This window comes from Hylobates moloch, unplaced genomic scaffold (assembly GCF_009828535.3).
Source record: "Hylobates moloch isolate HMO894 unplaced genomic scaffold, HMol_V3 SCAFFOLD_5, whole genome shotgun sequence".
Taxonomy (NCBI): Eukaryota; Metazoa; Chordata; class Mammalia; order Primates; family Hylobatidae; genus Hylobates; species Hylobates moloch.
Genome location: NW_026652280.1, coordinates 103,464,780 through 103,480,952, shown reverse-complemented (window position 1 = coordinate 103,480,952; position 16,173 = coordinate 103,464,780). Strand labels below are relative to the sequence as shown.

The 16,173-nt window shown below is 40.8% G+C and overlaps 1 protein-coding gene across 2 annotated transcripts in view; it reads left to right on the top strand.

Annotated features, from left to right (window-relative positions):
* Positions 1-16,173, top strand: part of SNX27 (sorting nexin 27) — a 93,186-nt gene that overhangs the window by 33,290 nt on the left and 43,723 nt on the right. For both annotated transcript variants that reach the window (XM_032154633.2, XM_032154634.2), the window contains exons 3-5: positions 11,436-11,628; positions 13,971-14,035; positions 15,320-15,424. In XM_032154633.2, the coding sequence (XP_032010524.1) occupies positions 11,436-11,628; positions 13,971-14,035; positions 15,320-15,424 (363 nt within the window). The remainder of the gene's footprint in view (positions 1-11,435; positions 11,629-13,970; positions 14,036-15,319; positions 15,425-16,173) is intronic.

The following is a 16,173-nucleotide window of genomic DNA, read 5'->3' as shown; positions in this document are numbered from 1 at the left end:
TATTTATTTATTTTGTATATTGTGATGTAAAGGTCAAGGTTTTTTGTTTGTTTGTTTTTGAGCGTCAGCTAGGCTGGAGTGCAGTGGCGCAATATTGGCTCACTGCAGCCTCTGCCTCCCAGGTTCAAGCGATTCCCCTGCCTCAGCCCTCCTGAGTGGCTGGGATTACAGGCATGTGCCACCACACCTGGCTAATTTTTGTATTTTTAGTAGAGATGAGGTTTTGCCATGTTGGCCAGGCTGGTCTCAAACTCCCGACCTCAGGTGATCCACCCACCTCGGCCTCCCAAAGTGCTGGGATTACAGGTGTAAGCCACTGTGCCCGACCAGGGTCAAGGTTTTGTTTTTGATTTTGTTTTTATATGGATATCCAGTTGTTTCACAGCAACCTGTGTTGAAAAGAAAGTTCTTTCCTCATTGAAATATCTTGGCATCATTGTGGAAAATCAATTGACTATGTGTGGTTCTATTTCTGAACTTTTTTACTCTGTTTCATTGGTCTGTTCCTTATGTGTCTGAACATTTGTGTCATTTTGGGATTGGTTTCTGTTAAATGTCTTTTCCCTTGAGAATGAGTCATATTCTCCTGGTTCTTTGTATATTGAGTCATTTTGGATTGTATCTTGCATATTTATGAATGTTACATTGTGGAGACTCTGGGTTCTGTAATATTCCTCTGAGGAGTATTGATGTTTTTGTTTTAGCTGGCAATAAGATGTAAGCTGTGTTGCCTTCTGTGGGTTAAACTTCAAATCTCAGTTTAATTCTTTCAGCCTTTGCTGTGCTACTTTGAGTCTGTATACATTCAAGAAGGGATTAGTCTGAGATACATGTGGTATTTATTCTTAGAATTAAGGATCACCTTCTCTGGTTTTCTCTTGTCTTGGATTCTCCACTCACTCTGGTAGCAGCCATGGTTACCTAGAATCTTTTCCCTGTATGTTTGAGCCAGAAAGATGTCAGTTTCTGAGTTTTAGTTACTTAAATGGTGCTATTTTGTAACTTATGCCCACAAGCAGGGCACAGCCCTCTTAATGCAGGAGTGTACCCCGCCCTGTGCATCATTGCTCCGTGTTTTGAGTCCCCTCCACAGTCTGCCTGTTTTTAGTGTGTAATTCAGACTCCTCAGATAATTGTTTTTGTAGTTTGTCCAGAATTTATAGTTGTTCCAGTGGAAGGGTTGGTCTACAGGAAGTGTATGCACTAGTTGAAATGGAGTTTTCAGTTCTGTCAGGTTTTTCTTTATGTATAATGAATATTATATCTTGATGAATTGATCCCTTTAATATTATTTATCTCTATATATTTTAAGTCTGTATCTGTTATATATCTATCTCTCTTTATCCCTGGTAACATTCTTTGTTCTGAAGTCTTTCTCTCATATAACATATGAGCCACTAACATATAGCCACTAGTAGCCATGTCACCTTTCTTTCGGTTATTGTTTTCGTTGCTATCTTTTCCATTTAACCTATTTATATATTTATAATTAAACTGGGTTTCTTATAGAAAGCTTAGAGCTGGGTCTTGTTTTTTTATCCAGTCTGGCAATGTTTTTATTTGGAATGTGTAGACTACTTACCTTCAGTATAATTATTGCTATAGTTAGGCTAAATCTACTATCTTGTTCTTTGCTATCTATGTTGCATCATTATTTATTTTTTTCCTCATTTCCTACCTTCTTTTGGATTGATAATTTTTAAATGATTCTATTTTATCTCTACTATTGTTTTATTAGGTATAATTTGTTTTTTTCTTGGTTTACAGTATATATCTGTAATTTATGAACATTTACCTTCAAATTATATATTTGAATTTGTAGTTGTATATACTTAATATATAGTATATATATTATATATAGTATAACACTGTATATAGGTAAGTATATCTAATATATCTAATTTTATAATATATAAATATATAATATATATTTGTATTGGCCATTTTGTCCCCCCGTCAGATGTTAATTCCTACAAATTTGTGAATTTGCTAGCTTTCCCTCTGTTACTGATTTCTAATTTTACCCCGTTGTAGTTATAGAAGATACTTTGCATAAAACCTTTTGTGTGTATGTGTGTGTGTGTGTGTGTGTGTGTGCGCGCGTGTGTGTGTCAAGGTTTCTCTCTGTTGCCCAGGCTGGACACAGACACAAACACACATACACACACACACACAAACAAACACACACTATATATATAATTTAAGACACTTACAAGAGTATATTTCCCCCCTGCCATCGTTTGTGCTGTTGTTGTCATACATTGACTTCTATATGTGTTATAAACTTAATGATACATTGTTATCTTTGCTTTAACAATTGCCTTTTAAAGAGTTGGGTTTTTTTTTATTTTTTGTTTTTTATTTTTGTTTTTTTGAGGTGGACTCTCACTCTGTCACCCAGGCTGGAATGCAGTGGTGCAATCTTGGCACCCTGCAACCTCTGCCTCCCAGGCTCAAGTGATCTCCCACCTCAGCCTGCTGAGTAGCTGTGGCCACAGGTGCGCACCACCACGCCCAGCTCATTTTTTGTATTTTTGGTAGAGATGGGGTTTCATCATGTTGCCCAGGCTGGTCTCGAACTCCTGAGCTCAAGTGATCCTCCAGCCTTGGCCACCCAAAGTGTGCTGGGATTACAGGCATGAGCCACCACGCCTGGCGTTAAAGAGATTAAACATGAGAAAAGAGTTATTTTATATTTGACCACATATTTACCATTTCTTTCTTTTTTTTGAGATGGAATTTCACTCTTTTTGCCCAGGCTGGAGTGCAATAGCGCGATCTTGGCTCACTGCAACCTCCACCTCCCAGGTTCAAGCAATTCTTCTGCCTCAGCCTCCCGAGTAGCTGGGATTACAGGCATGCGCCACCACGCCCGGCTAATTTTGTAATTTTAGTAGAGACGGGGTTTCTCCATGTCGTCCAAGCTGGTCATGAACTCCTGACCTCAGGTGATCTGCCCACCTTGGCCTCCCGAAGTGCTGGGATTACAGGCGTGAGCCACCATGCCCAGCCCATATTTACCATTTCTGATGCACTTTATTCCTTTGTGTAAATCTAGTTTCTGTCTGGCATTAGATTCCCTCTGCTTGAAGAATTTGCATTAATATTTCTTGCATTAATAGTGCAGGTCTGTTGGCAATGAATTCTCTTAGCTTTTGTTGACGTGAAAAAGTCTTCATTTCACCTTTATGTTTGAAAGATTTTTTCAGGGCATAGAATTCTGGGTGGATTGTTTTTTTCTTTTCTTTTTCTTTTCTTTTCTTTTCTTTTTTTTTTTTGAGACAGAGTCTTGCTCTGTTGCCCAGGCTGGAGTTCAGTGGCACGATCTCAGCTCACTACAGCCTCTGCCTCCCGGGTTCAAGCAATTCTCTGCCTCAGCCTCCCGAGTAGCTGGGATTACAGGCGCCCGCCACCACGCCCAGCTAATTTTTGTATTTTTAGTAGAGACGGGGTTTCACCATGTTGGCCAGGCTGGTCTTGAACTCCTGACCTCATGACCCACCCGCCTTGGCCTCCGAAAGTACTGAGATTACAGACGTGAGCCACTGTGCCTGGCCGATTTTTAAAATTTTTATTTGTTTATTTTTTTAAAGTACCAAAAGAAAAAAACAATCACTCCATTGTAATCCCAGCATTTTGAGAGGCTGAGGCAGCAAGATTGCTTGAGGCCAGGAGCTTGAGATCACCTTGGGCAACATACTGAGACTCTGTCTCTACAAAAAATGAAAAAATAGCTGGGCATGGTGACACAATGCTGGTAGTCCCAGTTACTTGGGAGGCTGAGGCAGGATGATCACTTCAACTCAGAAAGTTGAGGCTGCAGTGAGCTATGGTCATGCCAGTCCACTCCAACCTGGGAGACAGAGCTAAACCCTGTCTCGATTTAAAACAAAAATCACTCCAGTCTTCTGGTTTTCATAGTTTCTGATGAGAAGCCTGCTTGTTTTATTTTTTGGTCTTTTCTATGGATTGTTTTAGCCCTCTCTGGCTACCTTCAAAGTTTACTCTCTTTTTAAAAAACAGAGACAAGGTCTCACTCAGTCATCCAGGCTGGAGTGCAATGGTGCAATAATAGCCCACTGCAGCCTTGACCTCTTGGGCTCAAGTGATCCTCCTGACTCAGCCTTCCGAGTAGCTGGAACTACAGGAATGTGCCACTGTACCTGTCTAACTTTTATATTTTATTTTATTTTATTTTATTATTTTATTTTTTTGAGATAGGGTCTCACTGTGTCGCCCAGGCTGGAGTTCAGTAGCACCATCTTGGCTCGCTGCAACCTCCACCTCCCGGGATCAAGCAATTCTTCTGCCTCAGCCTCCCAAGTAGCTGGGACTACAGGTGTACGCCACCACACCCGGCTAATTTTTGTATTTTTACTCAAGACAGGGTTTCACCATGTTGGTCAGGCTGGCCTCGGACTTCTGGCCTCAAGTGATCTGCCCACTTCAGCCTCTCAAGATGTTGGGATTACAGGTGTCGGCCACTGCACCTGGCCACCTAATTTTAAAAATTTTTAGTAGAGATGGGGTCTTGCTATGTTCCCCAGGCTGTTCTCACACTCTCAGCCTCAAGCAATCCTCCTTCCTCAGACTCCCAAAGCGCTGAGATTACAGGCCTGAGCCACTGCACCTGGCCTGCAGCATTTTCTCCTTATCTTTAGTTTTCAGAGTTTCATTTTTACATGTCTAGGTGGTTGTTTCTTATTTATCCTGCTTGAGGAATATGTGGTTTGATATCTTTTATTATTTTTGGAAAACTATCAGCCAGTATGTTTTCAGATATTTCTTCAGCCCATTCTTTTTCTCTTGCCTTTCTGGAGGTTCTAATTACCTGTGTTTTACACTGTTTCATACTGTCCTAGAGCTTTTGGGTGTTTTATTCTATTTTAGCTCTTATTTTTCTCTTTAGATAATTTTTATTGACCTATCATTAAGTTTGCTGATTTTTTCCTCACCTGTGTCCAGTCTGCTGATGAGACTGTTAGAGGAACTCTTCATCTTTGATACCACGCCTTTTTTTTTTTTTTCAAACAGAGCCTTGCTCTGTCGCCTAGGCTGGAGTGCAGTGGTGTGATCTCAGCTCACTGCAACCTCCGCCTCCCAAGTTCATGCGATTCTCCTGCCTTAGCCTCCCGAGTAGCTGGGACTATAGGCAGCCGCTACCACACCTGGCTAATTTTTGTATTTTTTTAGTAGAGACAGCATTTCACCATATTGGCCAGGCTGGTCTCGAACTCCTGACGTTGTGATCCACCCGCCTCGACCTCCCAAAGTGCTGGAATTACAGGCGTGAGCCACTGCGCCCAGCCCATGCCTTTTATTTCTATCACTTTCATTTGGTATTTGCTTGTAATTTTCACACCTGCTAAAATTCTGTATCTGTTCATACATGTTTTCTGCCTTTTCCTTTTGCATGAGATCTTTAACATTGTTAATCATTGTTATTCTAATAATATACTGCCGATAATTTCAACATCTGGGTCATCTCTGAGACTGTTTTATCTCTTGACATAATGTTGGGTTTCTTTCTTTTTTTTTTTTTTTTTTTTTTGAGATGGAGATTTTCTCTTGTTGCCCAAGCTGGAGTACAATGGCTCGATCTTGGCCCACTGCAACCTCCGCCTCCCAGGTTCAAGCAATTCTCCTGCTTCAGCCTCCTGAGTAGCTCGAATTACAGGCATGTGCCACCATGCCTGGCTAATTTTGTATTTTTAGTAGAGACAGGGTTTCTCCATTTTGGTCAGGCTGGTCTTGAACTCCTGACCTCTGGTGATCACCTGCCTCGGCCTCCCAAAATGCTAGGATTACAGGTGTGAGCCACCACACCCAGCCTGTTTTTTTGTTTGTTTGTTTGTTTGTTTGCATTTTTGTTCTGTAATATTTAACTGAATGTCAAGCATCATGTGTGGAATAATAGTAGAGATGACTGAAGTAAATAGTGTTTGAACTTGGAAATGGGCAATACTCTTCTGTTAGGGAATTTAGTCAGTTAAGCTGGGCTTGGATTTTGTTATAGCTATCATTACCTTTACTGTGCCATAGGCCTCAAGTTTCTCTAGCAATGGGTTGCTATTACCTTGTGCTTAGAGTGAGGGCTGGGGTTCTGGAGGTTTTTAAATTTATTTATTTTTTGTTTTTTGAGACAAGCTCTCCTTCTGTCACTCAGACTGGAGTGCAGTTGCACAATAATGGCTTTTTGCAGCCTTGACTTCCTGGCTTAAGCATTCCTCCTGCTTTAGCCTACCAAGTAGCTGGGACCACAAGCACATGTCATCACATCTGGCTAATTTTTTTTTACTTTTTGTAGAGACACAGTCCCACTATTTTGCCCAGGCTGGTGTCAAAATCCTGGATTCAAGTGATCCTCCTGCCTTGGCCTCCCAAAGTGCTGGGATTATAGACAAGAGCCACTGTGCCCAGCCTGGAGAGTTTTTTTTTTTTTTTTTTTTTTTGAGACGGAGTCTTGCTCTGTCGCCAGGCTGGAGTGCAGTGGTGCAATCTTGGCTCACTGCAACCTCCACCTCCCGGGTTCAAGTGATTCTCCTGCCTCATCCTCCCTAGTAGTTGGGACTACAGGCTCACACCACCACGCCCAGCTAATTTTTGTATTTTTAGTAGAGACAGAGTTTCAGCATGTTGGCCGGGACAGTCTCGATCTTTTGACCTCGTGATCCACCCATCTTGGCCTCCCAAAGTGCTGGGATTACAGGCGTGAGCCACCGTGCCCGGCTGGCCCCAGAGGGTTTTTTTCAGTGTTTTGTCCTCAGGCTTTCAGCCACCTGTGCATACCGGTACCACAGACAAGTTCTGTCTTTACATTCTTACCCCTCTGCTACTGGTAGACTGCTCTTGCTTTTTACTTGGGCTGGACTCATGGTAGAGGTAGATGTTGTGTAGTTCACCCTTAGTCTTAGGCAGAATCTGTGTCTCTGTGTCCTAATTCTTTTTCCCTTCCTTCTTACTGCAGCCAAACTCGGCTTTGGATCTGTGGTTAGTCTTGGGAAAGCGTTTCCTGTGCCTCCCTCAGCTATAGCAGACCTCTGCTTGGTAACAGTGGAGGAACCTGGGCCTAATATGATTTCCTGCCTCTCCCCAGGGGTGTAGAGTATTCTACTTTTACTCCTTCCCCAGAAGAAGTGGATCTTTGCCTGTGCACTGTGAATGAGAGGATTTACTGCCTGTCTTAGCCTGTTTTCGCTGCTTTAATAGAATAACACAGATTGTAGGTAATTTTTTTTTTTTTTTTTGAGACGGAGTCTTTCTCTGTCCCCCAGGCTGGAGTGCGGTGGTGGGATCTCGGCTCACTGCAAGCTCCGCCTACCGGGTTCATGCCATTCTCCTGCCTCAGCCTCCTGAGTAGCTGGGACTACAGGCGCCCGCCAACACGCCCGGCTAATTTTTTGTATTTTTAGTAGAGACGGGGTTTCACCGTGTTACCCTGGATGGTCTCGATCTCCTGACCTCGTGATCCGCCCGCCTCGGCCTCCCAAAGTGCTGGGATTACAGGCTTGAGCCACCGCGCCCGGCCCAATTGTAGGTAATTTATAAAGAAAAGAGATTTATTTGGCTCACAGTTCTAGAGCCTGGGAAGTCTAATATCAAGGGGCCACATCTGGCGCAGGCCTTTTTATTGTGTTATAACATGGAGGAAGGCATTCCCTGGTGGGGAAGTGCATGTGAGACAGAGAGAAAATGGGGCCCAAACTCCTGAGATAAATAACCCACTGCCTCAATAATGACATTTATCATGAGAGTTTTGCCATTACCTCTTAAAGATCCCACTTAATACACTTTGTAATCCCACTTCTTAATACATGATAGCTGCTTAATGTCCTTGTCTACTGATTATTTTGTCTTGGTAATTTCTGAGCCTGTTTCTACTGACTAATTTTTATCCTGGTCATAGGTCAAATTTTCATGCTTTTTTATATGTCTAGTAATTTTTGATTGGATATTGTATGTTGTGAATGCAGTGTTATTGGGTGCTAGATTTTGTTGTATTTCTTTTTTTTTTTTTTTTGAGACGGAGTCTTGCTCTGTCACCCAGGCTGGAGTGCAGTGGTGCGATCTCGGCTCACTGCAAGCTCCACCTCCCGGGTTCATACCATTCTCCTGCCTCAGCCTCTCCGGGTAGCTGGGACTACAGGCGCCCGCCACCATGCCTGGCTAATTTTTTGTGTTTTTAGTAGAGACGGGGTTTCACCATGGTCTCGATCTCCTGACCTCGTGATCCGCCCGCCTCGGCCTCCCAAAGTGCTGGGATTACAAGCGTGAGCCACCGCGCCCGGCGATTTTGTTATATTTCTTTAAAGAGTGTTGGATTTTTTTTTTTTCCTGGCATACAGTTAAGCTACTTAAAGATCACTTTGGTCCTTTTTAGCTTTGTTTTTAAGCTCTTTTTGAGTAGTTTAGAGTACCTTTTACTCTAGAACCAATTTAGCTTCATTCCTAAAGCATGGTCTTTTTGAGTTCCCTTCTAAATTCCATGCAGATTTAGGGAGGTCTCTTTATTCTGGCTGGAGGGAAGTTGAATGATTCCATAACCTGTGTGAACTCTGGGAATTGTTTATTTACTGCTCCCGGCTGATAATAGTTCTTTCCTTAGATTGTTATTCAGTCAAAATTCAAGGGAACTTAATACAGATTTCTGGAGCTATGTCTTGCTTTAGCTCCCTCTTGCATGCTTAGTCCTGCAAATTGTAGCTGCTTTGGCCTCCTTGAACTTCAGTCTCTGTTTATTCAACTCAGTGAAGTTGCCAAACTCTGTTTGGGTACCCCTCCCTGAGCTGCAGTTTAGGAGTTACCTCTAGGCAGAAAGCTGAGATTATGTTAGGGCTCATCTTGTTTGCTTTCCTTTTCTCAGGGATCACAGTTCTTAGCTGCCTGTTGTCCAGTGTCTGAAAATAGTTGTTGCCTATATTGTGTCCAGTTTTCTGGTTGTATTTAATGGGAGGTTAATTACCACCTGGAAGTCCACAGATTGTTCTGTAAATGGAGAATATTTTTTATTTAGGGATAATTTGATTAAAAGTTGACTTTAAATATTCTTGGCTTTAAAAGAAATGCCAGTGGAACTCTACTTCATATTATATAGAGGAATAAGTTCCAGATGGATTAAGGACTTAAATGACAAAACAAAAAATTAAAAGCTCTTGGCCGGGCGCGGTGGCTCACACCTGTAATCCCAGCACTTTGGGAGGCCGAGGCGGGTGGATCATGAGGTCAAGAGATCAAGACCATCCTGGCTAACACGGTGAAACCCCATCTCTACTAAAAATACAAAAAATTAGCCGGCCATGGTGGTGGGTACCTGTAGTCTCAGCTATTTGGGAGGCAGAGGCAGGAGAATGGCGTGAACCTGGGGGACGGAGCTTGCAGTGAGCAGACATCGCACCACTGCACTCTAGCCTGGGTGACAGAGCGAGACTGTGTCTCAAAAAAAAAAAAAAGACCAGTGACAAACTGGAAGAAGATATTCACAATACACACAAATGAAACAGATTATGTCAATATATAAAGAACTCCATAAATCAATAAGAAAAGCCAAAAAACTTAATATGAAGGTAGGCAAAACGCACGAGTAGGTACTTTACAAAAAATGACACTCACATGGTCAATAAGTATATGAAGAGATATATTAAACATCATTAGTAATTAGGATCACAGTAAGAAATCTTTTCACACCAATTCCATTGGCAAAATTAAGAGGATCTTTTTATATATTGCTGAAAGAGAATAAATTGGTACAACCACTTTAGCTTACATTTTGGTATTATCTCCTGAGGTTGAATGTGCATATAACTCTGCAGTTCACTCAGGGTTATACTCAGAAGAATATCTTTTGCATGTACAGCAGGAGGCATTTATACAAATGTTAACAGCAGCATTATTCATGGTAGCTAAAATCCAGAAACAACCCAAGTGCTCATGAGTGGGAGAACAGATTAAAAACAAACGAGCAACTATGATATATTCACACAACAAAATGCTGTATGCAGCAGAGTATACCACAAAGACATATAATGTTGTGATGAGACTATAGTATAATATTTACTGAAAAAAGTATTTGAAGTATCATTCATTTTGGTACTCTATTTTTATAAAACCAAAATATCCTTTAAAATTAGAATAAAAATAAAAATTTAAGGATTATATATAAATGCAAAAAATATATAAAAAGAAAAGCAAGGGAATCATGAACATGGTTATGGATATGATAACTTTTTGCGGTCAGAGAAACAGGGACATAAGGATGTGGGATAGTGGAGGCAGAGACTATATGGTTTAAATTAAATTATTTTCAAGGTCTTAGCTTAGCTTTTATTTTGCTTTTCACATTATCTGTTTACTAACAAAAATTCCACTGTTGCTGAAATCATTTTGTTTTTTTGAGACAGTGTGTCCTTCTGTTGTCCAGGCTGGAGTGTAGTGGCAGGATCGTGGCTCACTGCTTCCTGTGCCTCCTGGATTCAAACAATCCTCCCACCTTAGCCTCCTGGGACTACAGGCGCATGCCACCATGCCCAGCTTCATTTTTGTATTTTTTTGTAGAGATGGGGTTTCACCATGTTGCCCAGGCTGGTCTTGAACTCTTGGACTCGAGCAATCTGCCCTCCTGTCAGCCTCCCAAAGTGTGCTGGAATTACAGACGTGAGCCACTGTGCCCAGGCCGCTTAAATCATTTTTAGGCCTTTTCTTTGGAATCAACTTTAGAGCCAGTTTAGGCCACACACAAGTATCAGTTACATTACTTTATAATCAACCCTAGGTTTTCAGCTCCCTTCAAATTTGCTTGCTTATTGACTCACTATATTTACCACATTGGCTTCAAATGACTTTTAACTTTCTGAAAATAAAATCCACCCTTAAAAACTGATAATTGCCTTTGAAGATATTTACAAGTATGCGAGAGGCCATTTTAATAGCAAAAATAAGATCATGCTCCTCCTGCTAGGTGCGGTGGTTCAAGATGGGTGGATCACCTGAGGTCAAGAGGTCGAGACCAGCCTGGCCAACATGGTGAAACCCCTTCTCTACTAAAAATACAAAAATTAGCCAGGTATGGTGGCGGATGCCTGTAATCCCAGCTATTCAGGAGGCTGAGGCAGGAGAATTGCTTGAACCCGGGAGGCGGAGGTTACAGTGAGCTGAGATCATGCCACTGCGCTCCAGCCTGGGCAACAGAGTGAGACTCCGTCTCAAAAAAACCCCCAAAAAACAAAAAGAAGATCATGCTCCTTTGGTAGCCCTTTTTTATACATATAACTTCATGCATGTTTGTCAAAAGTAAGTCTTACTTTAAAGTGACCTTGAATATAGTCTTTGTTAAATGCATAGCAGAATGCATCTAACCAATATCATCTAAGCCTGACTAGATGATTCTGTGATTTAATTTGTATTAAGTATGCTTTTCTTTTGTTCTTCTCCTTCACCAGGTATATAATGTTTACATGGCAGGGAGGCAGCTGTGTTCTAAGCGGTACCGGGAGTTTGCTATCCTACACCAGAACCTGAAGAGAGAGTTTGCCAACTTTACATTTCCTCGACTCCCAGGGAAGTGGCCATTTTCATTATCAGAACAACAATTAGATGCCCGACGTCGGGGATTGGAAGAATATCTAGAAAAAGGTAATCCAAACCATCAAACTCTACTGTATTGAGTAGACGTAGGTTCTAGATATGCAACTTCTAAACTGCATAGCTGAATTTCTGGAAATTCAATAGTGAATGTAAGTCAGGTTTCTAAGTATTGAACGATCTGAACTTTGAAGGCAAAACTGAAACGTCCAGTACAGTGATCAGTAGCCTGTTTCATTGGTTTGTTGAATGCTTAACAACAACAGAAAAATGAATATTTAGTTTTTGATGCATTTGGTGATGCCTAATGGACTTTTTTTTTTTAGACAGCGTCTCGCTCTGTCGCCAGGCTGGAGTGCAGTGGCATGATCTCAGCTCACTGCATCCTCCGCCTCCTGGGTTCAAGTGATTCTCCTGCCTCAGCCTCCTGAGTAGCTGGGACTGTAGGCACATGCCACCACGCCCAGCCAATTTTTGTATTTTTAGTAGAGTCAGGGTTTCACCATGTTGGCCAGGATGGTCTCGATCTCTTGACCTTGTGATCTGCCCGCCTCGGCCTCCCAAAGTGCTGGGATTACATGGACCTTTATTTTTAGGGTTATATTATCTTCCAGCAAACACATATAGACTCAGCAATATGCTGAATTGATTTGGGAACTAAGTGGGCAATATTAAGACATTTTAAATATTTAAGACATTTTTATTAAAATGATTCTTGGCTTACTGGTGTATCCTACATGAAAACTTCATTCATTTTATAGGTATTCATAGATAGGTTTGCTGAGTTGTAGGTAATCTAGAGTGCCCTTGTTCTAAGCAGGCTAAAGGTAGATACTAATATTTCTGTATTGAATTTTTTGTTTTGTTTTGAGACAGAGTCTCTCTCTGTTGCCCAGGCTGGAGGGCAGTGGCGTGACCTTGGCTCACTGCAACCTCTGCCTCCCAGGTTCAAGCGATTCTCTGCCTTGGCCCCCCGAGTAGCTGGGACTACAGAAGCACACCACATGCCCACCTGATTTTTGTATTTTTAGTAGAGACGGGGTTTCCCCATGTTGGCCAAGCGGGTCTCGAACTTCTGACCTCAGGTGATCCGCCCGCCTTCGCCTCCCAAAGTGCTGGGATTACAGGCATGAACCACTGCACCTAGCCCTGTATTGAAATTTCCTTGTTATCTCACTGCCTCCAGATGATACATCAGGAGTCTGTGGATGTGGATGGTGAAACATTTGTATAGAGGCCTGAGCCACTGCACCTGGCCCTGTATTGAAATTTACTTGTTATCTCAGTGCCTCCAAATGATACATCAGGAGTCTGTGGATGTGGGTGGTGAAACATTTGTTTGTCTAGAAAGGCAGGGAAATGACACAGATCTCCTCAATAAGATAGCTCATCTTGTGGCTCAGGGGAGAGACCTTTCCTTGCTACATTATAAAGTTGTATTATTTGGTAGCTGTTCAATAGGTTTTTCTCTAAAATACTAGTTTATAGAATAACAGTTTTACGTGATATGTAATCATTCTGTTTCCTTGTAACTAACTGACCTAGTTGAATATTTTAAAAACTTTTGTAGGGAGCCTTGTCTTGAAGAGAAAACATTTTCCCCATAGAAGGTAGTGGAACTTCTTTATCTGTTTTTAGCTTTTTCTAACATGGACTGGCGTCTCTGAACAAAGCCCTTGGGAAATGAGAAAGGGTACAATTTTAAAAAATCAAACGAAGTAAAGTCACCAGTTTAATTTACCATTCTCATGAGAGTGTCAGGAAATTAACTTTCTTAAATTTAGAGGATTAGCTGCCTACCTTACCTGCCTGCTTGCTTTCCTATCCCATCACACCTCCCCCCAGCTTTTTTTTTTTTTGGTTGTTGTTTTGAAGCTAAAGTCAGTAAGGTGAAATGATGTGAATTCTTAATTACCTACCCCAGTTTTCCCAAAATGGCTTTTAATTTTTGTGGTTCTCTGACTGGCCTGTTTTTAGGCCAAATAAATATTTTTCCTTTAGTATTTCAATTTTATATTTGGTTTATTCCTGATTAATCTTTCCCTACCACTGCCTCTTTACCCCATGTTCTGTTGTTCTGCTTGTTAATAGGTCACACAAGACTGCAAAGTTATGTTTACTGAACTTTTATTTCTCTTCTCTGGTTATGTTTAGTATTTTTAGCAAGCTACATCTTTGTATTTTCTATTATTTCTTTGTTCTGATCATATTTAGATGAATGTTTGTCATGCCTTAAAATCTTGTATGCCAGGCATGGTTTGCTGCCTCATTATTGCCTGCTACTGATGATTTAAACTTAAAACTGATGATTTAAACTTAAACTTTGATATGTCTTTGACTTTATATTCTTGATTTTAAGGCCTTATGCCAGATTTTATCTTTATTTTCTACAGTGTGTTCAATACGAGTAATTGGTGAGAGTGACATCATGCAGGAATTCCTATCAGAATCCGATGAGGTAGGTGAATATCTCCTTTAGTGATTATTTTCCTCTTGGCTCCTTGTGGGGGAAAATAAGTTAAAGGTATTGATTATGGGTTAAATTTCCATAAGCTCTCCAAAGGACTCCATTTTTTCTACTTCCTTTTTATATGTATCCTACTTATCTATCCTTTAAGACCTAGGTCCACTTTCTCTTTGAAGTGCCAGGTCCAGTTTCTCTTTGAAGCCATCCCTGATGAGTTTTCATCAATTTTTCATTCCACCAAAAACTTTTGCAATTAGTTCCATTCAGTGATCACTTGTTGCTATCTCATTCTCTAATTTTTGTACATATAATCAGATTGTCGCTTTATATTTGTAGCTTACAAGAGTGTGAGCTACCTGTAGGTAAGAGCCAAATCTTGACCATCTTTATATTCCCAGTGCCTTACCACAGCATCAAGCATGTTGTAGGTGCTTAATAAATATTAATTGAATAGAACAATGAATGTTTAGTGCTAATATAGTAGTGTGTTATCCACTACTTATATGTATATGCCTTGTTTTCCCACTAGATTATAAATTTCTTATAGGCAAGGGATTACAATAAAGCAATGCTTATGATCGTTTCAGGCAATGAGTAGTACTTTTTTAAAAGTGGTAAATGAAAATGGACTTGGTCTGAAATAATTTTCTCTCTAGTAAAAATTACAAGGTTAGAGCAATGTGTTATCATCAAAAGCAGTAAGAGGATTTCTTTTGAATTAAGGAGAGTAAGAATTGTTTACCTTTTGCTAGAAGAAAATTGGGCATCAGGCTAGCTTTGAAAGGAAAAATGGGTGAGACTCAGGTATCCATTTTTTCTTTTAACAATCTCCTGAATATTTCAGGGTTCAGAAAGAAACTTAGTATATCTCTTGATCCAGTCTATATGCCTGACCATTAATACCAGAGAATATACATCGAAACTACTGCTTTCAGTTATTTTCTCCTCTCATTTGTGAATTCTGAATGGGGAGAGGGAAGCGAATCAAAAATCTCATCTGTGTTTGACCTAGACTGTTTCACGCAAGTTTCCTGTTTTGAAATGTGAACACGTTGACTTCAACGTGTTTCTTTCCTTCCTGCTTATCTTAAAGGTTAACTTCTGCTGCAGCCCTGAAGTCAGCTTTATGACTTGTAAATATATTGACTTTTTTCCCATTTTCATTGGAACTCACTTCCTCTCTACCATGTTTTAGGTTATTGTATAGCTAGCTCGTTACAGGGAGAGTGAAGATATACTGGGCCATAAATTATTTCTCTATGTCTTTTCCCCCAGAACTACAATGGTGTGTCCGACGTAGAGCTGAGAGTAGCATTACCAGATGGAACAACGGTTACAGTCAGGGTTAAAAAGAACAGTACTACAGACCAAGTATATCAGGTAAATTAAATGAACATGTAGACTTGACATTGGATGGTGTGAAGCTAAGGAAGATAGATTAAATGAGTCAATACATATAAAGTGCTTAGGGTGTCTGGCACATAATCCATTTATTAAATGTTAGCTACTATTGTTATTATTAATGCGAAAGTACTTTGCCCTCCTTAAAAGAAAGGTACAGTAAATATCCCAGGTTGTAGTAGTTGTGATTAACCCCTCCTTTTTTTTTTTGGAGATGGAGTGTTGCTCTGTCACCCAGGCTGGAGTGCAGTGGCGCAATCTCCGCTTACTGCAACCTCTGCCACCCGGGTTCAAGTGATTCTCCTGCCTCAGCCTCCTGAGTAGCTGGGACTACAGGTGCCTGCCACCATACCCAGCTATTTTTTGTGTTTTTAGTAGAGACACGGGGTCTCACCATGTTGGCCAGGATGGTCTTGATCTCATGATCCCCCCATCTCGGCCTCCCAAAGTGCTGGGATTACAGGCGTGAGACACCACGCCCGGCCAACTCCTCCTTTTTTTATTGTAAAAAAACCATAACACACATGAAAACAGAATAGTATAATGAATCTCCATATAGTAATCATTTATATTTAATAATTATCAAGATTTTGCCACATTTGCGTTATTTATATATATCTTTTTTTCTTTTCCTTTAAGTATTTAAAGGCAAATCCCATGTTATCAGACCTGTGTGTACTTCAGTATGCATCTTCTTACAAAACCACAGTGCCATTATCAAACCTTAA